General features: G+C 48.5%; 6 protein-coding genes across 6 annotated transcripts; 2 read left to right on the forward strand and 4 right to left on the reverse strand.

The window, feature by feature from the left end:
- Positions 1-26: 26 nt before the first annotated feature.
- On the reverse strand, positions 27-1,958 carry BT62DRAFT_998953 (uncharacterized protein; the record flags this gene model as incomplete). The annotated part of the gene is made up of 6 exons (XM_043190763.1): positions 27-85; positions 144-465; positions 518-1,301; positions 1,357-1,694; positions 1,752-1,787; positions 1,857-1,958. 6 exons carry the CDS (start codon positions 1,956-1,958, stop codon positions 27-29), a joined length of 1,641 nt encoding a protein of 546 aa, XP_043046435.1.
- A 922-nt stretch (positions 1,959-2,880) lies between these two features.
- BT62DRAFT_1070640 (uncharacterized protein) lies at positions 2,881-3,732 on the reverse strand (the record flags this gene model as incomplete). The annotated part of the gene is made up of 3 exons (XM_043178683.1): positions 3,644-3,732; positions 3,271-3,577; positions 2,881-3,189 (listed from the first exon to the last, which is right to left on the reverse strand). Exons 2-3 carry the CDS (start codon positions 3,541-3,543, stop codon positions 2,881-2,883), a joined length of 582 nt encoding a protein of 193 aa, XP_043046436.1. The 5' UTR covers positions 3,544-3,577; positions 3,644-3,732.
- BT62DRAFT_940127 (ribosomal protein L15) lies at positions 3,663-4,946 on the forward strand. The gene is made up of 6 exons (XM_043187740.1): positions 3,663-3,784; positions 3,833-3,954; positions 4,001-4,161; positions 4,211-4,370; positions 4,421-4,607; positions 4,661-4,946. Exons 2-6 carry the CDS (start codon positions 3,877-3,879, stop codon positions 4,813-4,815), a joined length of 741 nt encoding a protein of 246 aa, XP_043046437.1. The 5' UTR covers positions 3,663-3,784; positions 3,833-3,876; the 3' UTR covers positions 4,816-4,946.
- Positions 4,747-5,804, reverse strand: BT62DRAFT_925480 (PRP38-domain-containing protein). Its single transcript, XM_043184822.1, has 5 exons — positions 5,736-5,804; positions 5,616-5,691; positions 5,411-5,567; positions 5,244-5,359; positions 4,747-5,198 (listed from the first exon to the last, which is right to left on the reverse strand). Exons 1-5 carry the CDS (start codon positions 5,787-5,789, stop codon positions 4,837-4,839), a joined length of 765 nt encoding a protein of 254 aa, XP_043046438.1. The 5' UTR covers positions 5,790-5,804; the 3' UTR covers positions 4,747-4,836.
- A 32-nt stretch (positions 5,805-5,836) lies between these two features.
- On the forward strand, positions 5,837-8,837 carry BT62DRAFT_959065 (TPR-like protein). The gene is made up of 11 exons (XM_043188486.1): positions 5,837-6,350; positions 6,403-6,780; positions 6,828-6,871; positions 6,918-7,077; positions 7,130-7,367; positions 7,421-7,624; positions 7,675-7,800; positions 7,854-8,006; positions 8,053-8,172; positions 8,223-8,358; positions 8,419-8,837. The coding sequence occupies exons 1-11, from the start codon at positions 5,906-5,908 to the stop codon at positions 8,647-8,649; spliced, it is 2,235 nt and encodes a 744-aa protein (XP_043046439.1). The 5' UTR covers positions 5,837-5,905; the 3' UTR covers positions 8,650-8,837.
- On the reverse strand, positions 8,783-11,826 carry BT62DRAFT_36151 (uncharacterized protein). The gene is made up of 7 exons (XM_043180631.1): positions 11,410-11,826; positions 10,836-11,315; positions 10,575-10,784; positions 10,201-10,523; positions 9,968-10,145; positions 9,546-9,916; positions 8,783-9,489 (listed from the first exon to the last, which is right to left on the reverse strand). Exons 1-7 carry the CDS (start codon positions 11,584-11,586, stop codon positions 8,916-8,918), a joined length of 2,313 nt encoding a protein of 770 aa, XP_043046440.1. The 5' UTR covers positions 11,587-11,826; the 3' UTR covers positions 8,783-8,915.
- Positions 11,827-12,047: the final 221 nt, after the last annotated feature.

Below are 12,047 nucleotides of genomic sequence, written 5' to 3' on the forward strand. Positions count from 1 at the left end.
AAACATAGGAATCGGCTTCTTGATGTTTACTCATCATCATCTTCCCTGTAAAGGCGAGTAGCATAGAAAAATGGAAGGTCCCTGGCTTGAGAATGATTTCAGGCTATCGTTCCAGTTGGAAGAAAGAGAGTGAGACAACGTACCAGGACGACCTTGTAATACTTTCCCAAGTGTATCGGACTTATCCAAATACTGGACCATTCGGAACCTCCAGACATACCTCGAGTGTTCATCTACGGTACAAACTAGTTTGTATGCATGACTGTCCACGCAGACGAGAAGACGACTGAGCCTTGCGGGACCGGGTATCTCTGTAGATTTCACGGAGGCCGTGAAGCGCACTGTCGCGATACGATTACAGACTTGCGTGAAGCTGGCGCCCGCCGGAATATCCATGGTAGAGAAAAACCGTAGGATATAAAGGTCTGGCCATTGAAGTGATGATAGTATATTAAGCATACGCGTCTGTAGGTTTCCCCTCAGCATCACAGAAATAAGCTGACAGCAGAACTCCTACCACGACATCATCATCGTCCGCGGCACTCACCCCCTGCAGACCAACTGGAATATGAAGCTCAGTTAGGTTACGACATCGACACAGTTGGTCCAGCACGTATTTGTCTAGACCCCAGACGGGTCCAGCACACCGCTTTGGATGAACCCACAGCTCCTCGATGGTTCTCGCATGCTTTGGAAGGACGTCATGATAGAATTGCTCCGCATGTGCATCCTTATCGTTCGTATGAATTTTTAACCGCTCCAAGCCCTCATAAGAGCCGAGATAATCCAACAAAGCACAACTCGTGGAACACACGCACAGCTCCGTCAGACGGATACCCTCTCCACGCAAGAAGTCCCACAGGTCCCTAGGAATCTTCTCATCAGAAAAATTGAGGTTCAGGGCCTTGAGATGTCGCAGGCGCGCAAGCGGCAATTTTGGACCTAAACGGAGGCCCCCGACAGAAAGCTGCTCAAAATGAGTGACCGTTCCTGGCGGAATTTTGGCGAATAGAATAGAGAGCGATAAAGTGCCTTGCATGTTGGCTTGGGCGCTGGTTTGAGGACTGTACATATGAATACGAAGGATTTTCAACTTGGGGTTTCTTGCAATGACGTCTGGTAGTAAATCCAGCCCCGCGGAGGTATAGCAGTCAAGAAGAATGCTATGAATATGCGTCATGTCTGTGAAGAGAGAAAGACACTTCCAATGGCATTTCAGGTCAACAGGCATTGGTTTATGGGGAGCTAGACGCATAACAGTGCCAATGAAGCGTCGAGGGATAGGATGGGTGACGTCCCAGCTTCAAGGGCTTGGATTCAATATTTCGCGTTTTTACAAAGAGCACAAAAACCCACGTGATCTTCTTCAAGGCCACCATGAAAGGAAGTGATGCGTAAATCCGCTCCTCAAGGCGGCGCTGAGACTTGATTATGCCATTCCAAAATGCTTGGTGCTTGGGTCTACCAGCGTTGTCAGGATGTGAGTGTATCCAGAGCTGCTTGACGTGTTTCCCGATGGATAAATGTCGGCCATCAGTTTCAGGCGCTATAATGACTTTAAGAACGGAGAGATTTCGCTGATAGCGATCGATGCTGTTGAGGTGTACGTGGACGGTGCTGTATACGAAAGGAAACGCCAGAACGTCAAGATTTTTGCAAGTCAAGCGACAGATTTTGAGGTCTTCGGTAGTCAACTGTACAAAAAAGGTTGGTTATCGCCATGAGTACTACATACAGCCTGTTCAACTGACATGCCCAAGTATTTGTGCGGTGATTTCAGGAGGAAACTGCAGCATTATCGACAAATGAATGATATTTCCAAAGCTTCGGACCGCTCAGATCTTTCCTGGGCAGACGCCAGAAGTTTTGGGAACAGAGTTCGAGTTGAAGAAACGGATGATCCCGTGATGTCGGAATAGATGACCCTGCCAACAGGGCACACTTCTGACGTTAGCCATGTTTTAAGTGACATGCTCACCTGCGTCCTGCTCAAAATACTACTATATGTCAAAGCAACAGCTATTTTATCCTTTCTGCTCTCTCCGTTTCTAACTTTCCCTACCTGTGCTCAGCTAAACGAGCAAGCTGATGATGATGCAACATGCCAGCAAAATAGGATCTTTTGGCTCTTGAATCGTCCAAGTCGCGCTCCGTTGTCGCATAACAAGACTTGTCTCTTGACTTCGTACAGCGACAGGCTTGCTACCGAAGACCCCCGACCTCATGTTCAACAAAACAGTTTTACTACTTGTGAAGATATGGTTGGATTCACTCTGTAGTTCATATACAAAGATTTTCCAATTTCCGGCGCTTTTGTTGGATGCCATGCGGTTCAGCGATCTGAAGGGGTCTTACTGAGGTTGAGATTCACGGAGATCATTACTGGTGCTGAAGCTATGTAGTGATTGCACTGGTCTAATCATTTATATACAAGATTACAGCTTAGGTGAAGGACAGCCAAGGCCTCAAAGACATGAAGTATTGTCTAAAATATAATGCGTACATCTCTCGTAACCAGAGGATGCCGCGACGAATCCGACGATACTTGGATAGATAGCGGAGCACTAGTAGATAGCGGTAGTGGAGGGTACGAAGCCCATCACTTTAAGGAATCAGCAGGCAAGCCTTTCCACCTATCAAAGGTTTCGTGGTCATCAGGATCAGGTATCATTGGAGGGCAGGCTTGCAACTGTTCTTCGGTGAGTGATGGGTACATGTCTTCGAAGAATTTCAAGGCCTGTGCAGCAGTGAATCATCTTTTGCAATCATGAGTGACCATCACGTCAAGTAAGGGCGCAAGAAAAGGAGCGTAGAGCAGCACGTGCTGTGGGGAGAAGAACAATCAGTCGCATCATAGAACAAGCCATAAACTACCCAAATCTAAAATGACCGGCACAATTGGAATCCAAGCAATGCGACATCAAAGGCAAAAGGATCGTAGTCGGGTTCTCCCTGGGCAGTATCGTGCACAGCCCAATAGTTTGTGCCATCCCATGACTTCCAGCAAGGAAGACAGCACTCAGATTGTGGAACGTCAAGGGGAAATATGACAGAGATGTCGAAATCAATATAAGCATAGGTAAGTACTCCTGTGCGGCGCACAGACCGATGAAAGGCCGCAGTGCGATAGTTCCTGATATAGTGAGCATCATGCGCATGGTTCACTAGTGTATTGCCCTCTTTAATATCCTGTTAAGTGTCAATGAAGCAATTTGATGGCTATCAGTTGCATCTCTCGGTCTTGCACAAACCAAATGCTGCTCTGTGTACGAACCAAAAGTTAGATGTGCATGGGACTGAAGGAGGCCCATGCAGATCCAGACGGCATGTTACTGGAAAGATAATTCTCGCCGCAATCGCCGTAGTACTCAAGAGAATGGTTCTCCTTGTAGGCCTAGAGAAGAGGAGACTTGGCAGACAAGTCGGGCTCCGGAAACGGACGAGGGGTTCCATAGGGTAATGATATGGGCTCCCCCTTGTGAAACTGGGGGTGGTAGAGAAAATAACCTCGCTCGGCAGACCAACCGCATGGATTGCCACCATTTGCGTCGTTTGTCAAGGGTTTCGGGGTCACACTCTTCAAGAGGATCAAAGTCAAGGTGAGATAGAGTAAAGAAACAACATTTGTGAAAAGCTCACTGACATTACCGAAGAAAGTGACGAAGCAACGGAGCCATGCGAAAATGATAGGCACCAGTCGAACAGATAAATCGACCCTAAATTCTTTTCCCGTATGTTGAAACTGCCGAGGCTATTCCAAGAATATGTAAGATACACCTCAAAGGCGCGTAAGGAGTCAAATGCTGGGGATCGGTTTTACAATTTCCAATAGGGCCGTGGGAATTTTCACTTTGTTGTCTCTTACTTCCAAATTCTATGGCGTCGCGTTTGGTGATCCCCAGAGCTCGAGTGACTTTGGGAAATATTGGACCGGCCTCTGGATCGTTGCATCACGTACGAATTTGGTCCAATGCTCTGACTTGCAGCTGACTTTCTTCAGCAAAAACGTGTCGGAAGAGGCCAAGGCTCGAATCATGGAGGAACGGCTGGACGCGGTAACAACGGTCAGAAGAGTCGTTCCGGCCCAGGTATCAAGCCAGGATTTGAAGGTGGTCAGACTCCCATAACAAGGCGATTTCCAAAGAGAGGCTTTTACAATCAGTGCGTATCCTTATCTTCGGTCCATTCGAGTGGTTCACCCGTTTTGCAGGAATACCAAAACATGGGCGCCAGTGAATCTCGAACGACTTCAGTTTTGGATTGATCAAGGACGAATAACGTCGAGTCCTGAAAAACCTATCACTGCAAGGGAGCTGCTGCTATCGGGATGCATACACGATGCCCACGACGGCGTCAAGATCCTGGGCGATGTACGTTTCTGTGCTGTCGGAATCAGGACCATCTATATTGATATTACCAGGGTGCCGAGCATTTCAAGTCCAAGATTTATATCACCCCTGCCCGAGCATCCAAAACAGCTGTCAGCGCCATTGAGAAACTAGGAGGCACTGTGGTGTGCAAGTATTATACCCCACAGTCATTGAGGGATTGTCTGAAAGGTCGTACGGATCGCATCGAGGCTGCTCCAACGCGTCGTGACGATATCAGTACGTTATCAACATATCATTCAGTCTTCAAGCTACTAAGTTATCCCGGAAAGTTTGGTACGGGCGTTATCGAAATCGTGGATACATTGCACCTCAGACACTGGATGCTGCTGGCAATCTACCATTTATCGAAGACAGGTGGAAAGTCCTCGCAAAGGAGCTTGGTGTCTGGAAAGACCAGAGATTTGACAAACAGAAGAAAAGATAGTATAGTACACTTGTTAATACATCACGAATCTGTTTCCATACGATCTGGAGAGATGCTTCTACTACGAGACCGGAATGGGGACGGTGACCGCGAACCCGACCGGGAACGAGAAGGGCTTCTGGAAATGAAACGACCCGCAGACGACAAGCTCCTGCTCCGACTTTGTGAGCGTGAACTCGTTCTGCTACTGCTCCTGCTGCGGCTTCTTCCCCGGTCGCTCTTGCCTTCCATTGCGTCCAGTAAGCGACTCTTTCTGGGACCAATGTCTCCGTTTTCTTCAAGGATCTGTCTTTTCGCTAGCCGTGGCAGAATAATATCGCAGACGCGTTCCTCTGTTAGCAGCGAATCCGCGAACTCGTCAATGAATGTAAGAGAGTAGCCGGCTGAAAAAAACTTAGATATAGAACAAGATATATGATGGGGCGTACCCATGTTCCGAAGCCGTAATTTTCTGTAGTCCTTCAGCAGTGGCTCGAGGAGATCGTACACCTCCACCGCGCGAAATGTCATCCGGATGTACATTGCTGCCAGAGCCCGTAGATATCTGAAGTAAAAGTCACCAAGAAGAAGAAAGAAGAAGAGAAAAGCCACGTACTTGAAATCCTCCGCCTGCAGATATTCAATGAGGATTTCTTTCTCAGGCTGGATCTGGAGCAACTTTAACAAGAGGCACATAAAATCTGTCGGTCGCTGGTTTCCGTATACACCTCCAATATATTTCAGTTCAATGGCCTTGTCAATGAGGCTTTCGGCTACAGGACGCAGTGAGTACGACGTACTGGATCGACGCTCGCGCTCACCAGTTAATGCAAAACAATGTTCTTTCCAGTAATTGGACTCGTAAATTCGGTTACGGATGACAGTCTCGACTAGATGCTAATATGATGAGCACGCTGTGCAGGATGGTGACGAGCGCCTACTTGTGGATTCTGGCCGTGGATGGCGAAGGAGCCGCTGACGGTGGTGTTGGCCATGGAAGCGTGATGATGAGTCGCGTGGTAGTCTCACTCAGTGCAACCTTGCCTCTGACCGTGACCTTCTCCTTGCCTTTCATAGCGAAATTGTTCTCTCACTGTCGTCGTCGTTCACGATGAACTCAACTCCAGCGCAGGGCCCATTGTCGATACCAACCCGCCTGACTGGCAATAGCAAACGACCGCGGTCATCATTTGGCTCTTCATTTTCCTTCGGTCCCCACAACATCATGGACTCATACATTGAAGACGGCAATTCGAGCACCATGTCCTACTCGAAATCCGTGGCACTTGACCCCAACCGTTCCATGCTCCCCGTATCACCACTTGGGCTTAGTCCGCGTCGCCAACGAAAGCGCAAGGACAGCTCAGCCCGGCCTCCACATCCTCTTACGATTGACACTACAGACGTGTTCCAAGGTCCTGAGGATGACGCAGACGACGAACAGGAGCAAGAATGGGGCATTATTGACCGCATGCGCCTCTGGCGACACGATGCCATGATGCAGCATCTCTACGAGACAGCGGCGTTTTGGGGGGACAAAATCCTAAGCTGGACGAGCAAGTCGCGTCTTTTTGTTTCTAATTTGCTGGATTGGCTCATGTGTTGTAGATGATCCAAACGACGCGTTTTGGCTCGCGCAGACATATTTCCAGATCCATCAGTATGCTAGGGCAGAGAAGCTGCTCACGCGCCCATTTCCTGTCCCTCCCATTACGATCACACTCCCATCGTCGGGGCCGCCTAACGGAAATACTTCTTTTCTTCCTCTTGATTCTGATAGGCCGTCGACTTCCTCAGTACGTTTACCCATGGGCCCGGGGACTTTATTAGGAAAAGCTGATGATACGCGTCCTGGGGTCGGAATGTCGAGGCTAGTAGATTTGAGTATCGCCTGTCGGTACCTTGCTGCTCAGTGTATGGTGAGACAAGGTAATTGGAATGCCGCGACAGAAATTCTTGGCGAAGCGAACCCTTTCCGCGATTCAGGCAAGTAAAACCATCTCCGATCAGTCATGCATCTAATTGTCATACAGTGAAAAGCGGCCCGTCGATACCGAATATCGATGGTGGCATCAAGGTGATTCATATCTGTCTGCGGTATGTACATCCACTCACAGTAACAGATTGAAGCGTCAATGTGTCACCTCCGCGGAATTGTTATGCAGAAAATCGGACGCGTCGACCAAGCGAAAGAATGCTTCATGGAAGCTCTCGGCCTCGACGTGAAATGCTATGAATCCTTTGAGAAACTTGTTAGCACTGAAATGATGACTTCAGATGAAGGTCGGAGGCAGTCCCTAATCATCCACCGATGTGTATTGACTACCTGTATCAGAGTGGGAGTTCGTGCAATCCCTCCCATATCAGGTGCAGACCCCGAAGGATGCAGAGCTTGTTCAACTTATGTATACTACTCGTCTGCGCAAGTACAAGCATGTGGAGGAACACGCTGTCACACGCCAAAAGCTTGTAGAACAGTATCATCTGGGTGACAACCCAGACGTTCTATTCAGCTTCGCCGACTCTCTATATCTCTCGTTTAGATGGCATGACTGTTTCACAATCACGTCACGGTACTTCATTTCCCCCCCTGCTACGTACTGGGCTGATCATTTGTTCCTGCAAGGATTCTGAGCCTGATTTCTATTCATGACCATACTTTGCCGTTGCACATTGCGTGTATGTTTCACATAAACCATTTGCACTCCAAACTCTTCCTTCTGGCGCATGATATGGTGGATAGGGAGCCAGACAACCCTTTGAGTTGGTACGCGGTCGGAGTATGGTATCTCGGCAATAAGAAGTGGTCGACAGCTAGGCAATATTTTGGGTAAGGCGTTCCAGCTCCCAACCCGCTTAAAGCCTGAACCGATATACTAGGAAAGCGAACTTACTGGATCCAAGGTTCGCACCAGCGTGGGTAGCCTTTGCACATACCTTTGCGTATGAGGATGAACATGATCATGCAATCACCGCTTACTCTACATGCGCGCGGATGTTTACGGGGTAGGTCCTCTGGTGTCTCTCCGGGCGCGTGAACTGAAGACTGTCGATTTAAGGACACATTTACCTTTAATGTTCATCGGTATGGAACATCTGACATTATCCAATATCAGCTTGGCCGAAGAGTCGCTGTCTGCTGCAAGGCATATGTGTGATACTGACCCTCTGCTAATCAACGAGCTGGGTGTGTTGACGTTCAGTCAGGGAAAGTGAGTGGTTTCCTATATAAGCAACACGTCTCTTACCCCTTGCTAGATATGATGATGCTGCCAGTCTATTCCAGCAGGCGTTGAAGCTTGCCGAAGTGACGCAGGGTTCGCGTATTAATTGGATATCTACTTATCTGAATCTGGGTACTGCTTATCGTAAACTAAGGTGCGTAGTTGAATGGTTGTTCTAGGGCGTTCACCTGAGGTAGTCAGAAGGCGTTTCAACGACGCCAAAGCGGCGTATCAGCAGGTACTTGACTTAGATCCCCACAATTCAGTTGCTTTGGGATTCATGGGAATGGTGCATCATCTACTTGGTAATGTCGACAAAGCCATCGAGATCTATCATGAAGTAGGAAATCATCCCTTTCACTCGCTAAATATTCTTAACCATCTTTTTCTCACAATACAGTCACTCAGCATTGATCCAGGGACCCATCAAGTCCTTGAACTTCTTGGCATGGCTTTGGAGGCGATCACAGCAGGAGGACCGAAAATGTCCGACGATGAATGGAAAAACATGCTCAAGTCAATGACAGAGAAATATTCCTCAAGTAGCAGTCATTCTCAGAAGGGCAAGGAAAGAGAGCAGCCTGACGTGCCTTTAGACATTGCTCCAGAGGACGACATGAATGTGGGATAGAGCACTGAAAGTACGGTGGGCGGAGCTCACGTACATATACAATTCGCAGACGGCACTATCATTTTTTGTATAAGCGAAGTCTACTCTATGTTATCAAACGTATGCACGTCCAAAGGGAATCTCCCTTAGCAGGTCCCCTACCTAATTTACGTAGTAAAAATACACCATTGCAAAGATAATTTCAATTGAGAAGGGAGGTGTAATATAATCTTAACTTCAATAAGTAAACACAAGGGGAAAAATGATTAGAAGATAACGAAAGTCAACTAATAGCTCTGAGTCGTGGTGGGTAGGACAGGCGTGCGTGAACCATTTCGCACATCTGTGACAGCGGCGTCACCATTCTGAGGCACCGCGGTTGCAAGATTTGTCCATTGCGGTCTCATGGCGGGAGGAATGTATTTCGCCATTTCCGGACTGGTCGTCGCAAATGCCGACTTGAGCTGCTGGAGTTGTTGCAAGCTCAGGCCATTTCCAGACCGTCCATCTTGAATTTCACCCTTAGGGATATCAATATGTGGCATGGTAATGGCAGCACGACCGATACCATTGGTGGTCGTCGGAGTCGGAGTCGGAGCGGTGGTAGGAGATTGGACAACAGAGGATAAGCTGATGTTCTGCGTCACACCAGCTGAAGGCGCTTGTTGTATTGCAACGGGAGCTGAAATCGGCGGCGGGTGCGGTGGTTGGATTGGATGACGAACCCCTACGGTCGTGGGAATACCTAACCTGAAAGGAACCACCACCTCTCTAGCACCATCTCTATGAACTATGAGTGACTGGTCATTCATAACCGCCTGGTCAACATCAGCCATGATTCGCATTGAGTGGCGCAGGTATCTGCAGAAGAGAAAATTAGTCGGAATCCACTTGAAGCAAGAGACATAGGTACTCACTTGACATCGTAGTCATCCACAAGAATACGATCATGTTCATCGCTTCCTCCTGCAAGCATCGCAGGCTCATCGTCTGCATCGAAACGCCACCGTTCTTCCATTCTTCTGTCTTCGTCGGCATCCGTAACATCGTCAGGCTGGTTGCGCCGATAGTTTCTTCGGTTAACGCCACGGCGATCCACGTGCATCCGTCCACCGCGACCAGTACGTAGACGAATAGGCATTGGCCGCCTGCTTGTAGACGGGCCTGCCTCCAAGTCTGAGTCCAATGCTATCGCTACACCCAGCCTAGGCGATGGTGTCGTATTTGAAGGTGGCATAAATTTGAACAGACGTGAAGCATAGGATGGCAGAGGTGCATAATGAGGATTCTATAAAACAGGAAGTCAGAAGATCATGGCTGGCACGACAGAACAACCGACCTCAATGACATCTTCCATGTTTTGGGCGAAGTTATTCGTCCTCACTCTTTGCATAGCAGACTCAATCTCCTCGGATAGAATACATAACCGCTTGCTTGGGCGTATAGCTGGTTCGGCACGTATAATGGGCATTGGAGCAACTGACTCCCGTTTCGTGGTAGAAAGGCGAGGCAGACGGCTGCGTGCAAAACAATCGATGAGACAAAAGAATACACAGGGTCGGAAATACTGACGGCTCGGGTTTCTTGACAGGCTTTTCCTTATCGACTAGCAAATCAACATCGGTCTTATCGCCAAAAGAAGGATTCTTTTGCTTTAACTCAGCAAGGGCAATTCGTCGCTCCCAAACACTCTTATGTAGTTGAACAAAGGTGAACTTGTGTTTTTCTCGCTCCAAAACGCGATTTGCTATATCCAAGGGATCGGCCAACTGCTTGCTTAAGGCAGCAAGTTTGTCGGAAGAATTAGCCTGAGAAGCGCGTGTCTTGCGGACGGCTTTCACTTCACGCTGCCGGAAGCAGACATACGATTCGTTCAGGGTATCCTGTTCATCAAACTGTAACTCCGTCAGTCGGCATTGGACACTAGATTAGGATGGCAAACATACGTTGAGAATCGGCGTAATTCTGAGGCCTCCACGTTCAAGACGACGCTCCTTCCAATGGGGATATATCAAACGTGCAATACGCAATAACTGTGAAGGCGGTGGAACCCAAGAAGGAACTTTGAACGCAGAAAAATAAGTCGGTGAAAGCTCGTTAGAAAAAGTATCTTGGTAATTTGAGAAATCCGGAAAAGGCATGCCGGCACTGAGACTCTGTCGAAGAGGTTGAGAAAGCTGAGGTCGCCTAAATAACGATATACGAACGTGATGCAGATATTCTGTCTCTTCATGTGTGATTAACTCGAAAAGACCCATCACAAGCTCGAACTGATCGTTAGATATCTCAATTGGCGAGTGGTTGTCAGATTCCTTTCCATTGGCCTTGGTGCTACGCCCTGAGGTTCGTGTACCTGAGTTGAGCGCTGCCCGACTGCTGGTGCCCACCCCTCGGGCCTCCTCATTATTTTTGCCAAGCCACTCCTCGTCTTTCTCATCCATATAATACGTAGCCCCGTGTGCAAGGCCACCGGAGACAGATTCTTCCACTGTACGTGATGAGAAGATATATGGTACGGGATCCGACCATCGGTTTGGTGGATATAAGGCTTCATAGTTATCGACAACACCGGTGGAGTCGGGTGTCGGAATGAACACTGACGATGAGCGGGAGTTTCCAACGTCGACGCCTCGCACTGTTTGAGCGCGAGTGGATGCTGCAGAGAGAACTTGCTGCAAGTGATGCTCCTAGAACGAGGATGAGTAAGCTGAACCGTGGACGACACTGCCACCGCCACTAAGTGACATAGCCGCATCTGATTGGCTGAGCGCGACTACTCACATTTACATCGTCTTGATCGACGCCTGCAACACTCTGGAGCAATCGGTTCTTCTCCTCGTCTTCATCAAGTATAATTGGTTCCACCGCGACATCCCCACGCACGATTTTGAGACGACTTTTGTTGGTAATCCGGTTGCGGTTCCTGCTGGACGGCAACGGCGGTTGCGGGCGGCCCATAGCATTGAGGATGAGAGGAGAAAGGAAAAATAAAGGCGGCCTGAAATTGAGGACGGTGTCGCTGTATTTTGAGGTGGGCGGCGCTGACACTGGCCTTGTTCTGCGAGAGGCGCGTCGTCGGATTTGCCGAAAATGTTTTCGGCAACTTCGGCGGAAACTCGCTATTTGCACGTAAATACATTATGTCATATGATGGCATTTCTATTTTGGGCCATAAAGACGGGATTCTGCGATTGTTCAAGCAATCGCATTTGGCCAGCGGTATTGAAAACCGTACCTTTATACAAAGAGCTACCTTAAATTCACCATTCAGGCCTCTAGAAGCAATCCGCAGTCAGTCCACCGACAAACGGTATGGTAGCGTACGTACGACTGTCGGAGCATCAACACGATGTATAGAACCAGGAAAAAAGTCGGCAGGCAAAAACTGGAACGGTGTACTATGTTAATCTGAATGAAGA

Source organism: Guyanagaster necrorhizus (assembly GCF_019112545.1).
Source record: "Guyanagaster necrorhizus MCA 3950 unplaced genomic scaffold BT62scaffold_1, whole genome shotgun sequence".
NCBI lineage: Eukaryota > Fungi > Basidiomycota > Agaricomycetes > Agaricales > Physalacriaceae > Guyanagaster > Guyanagaster necrorhizus.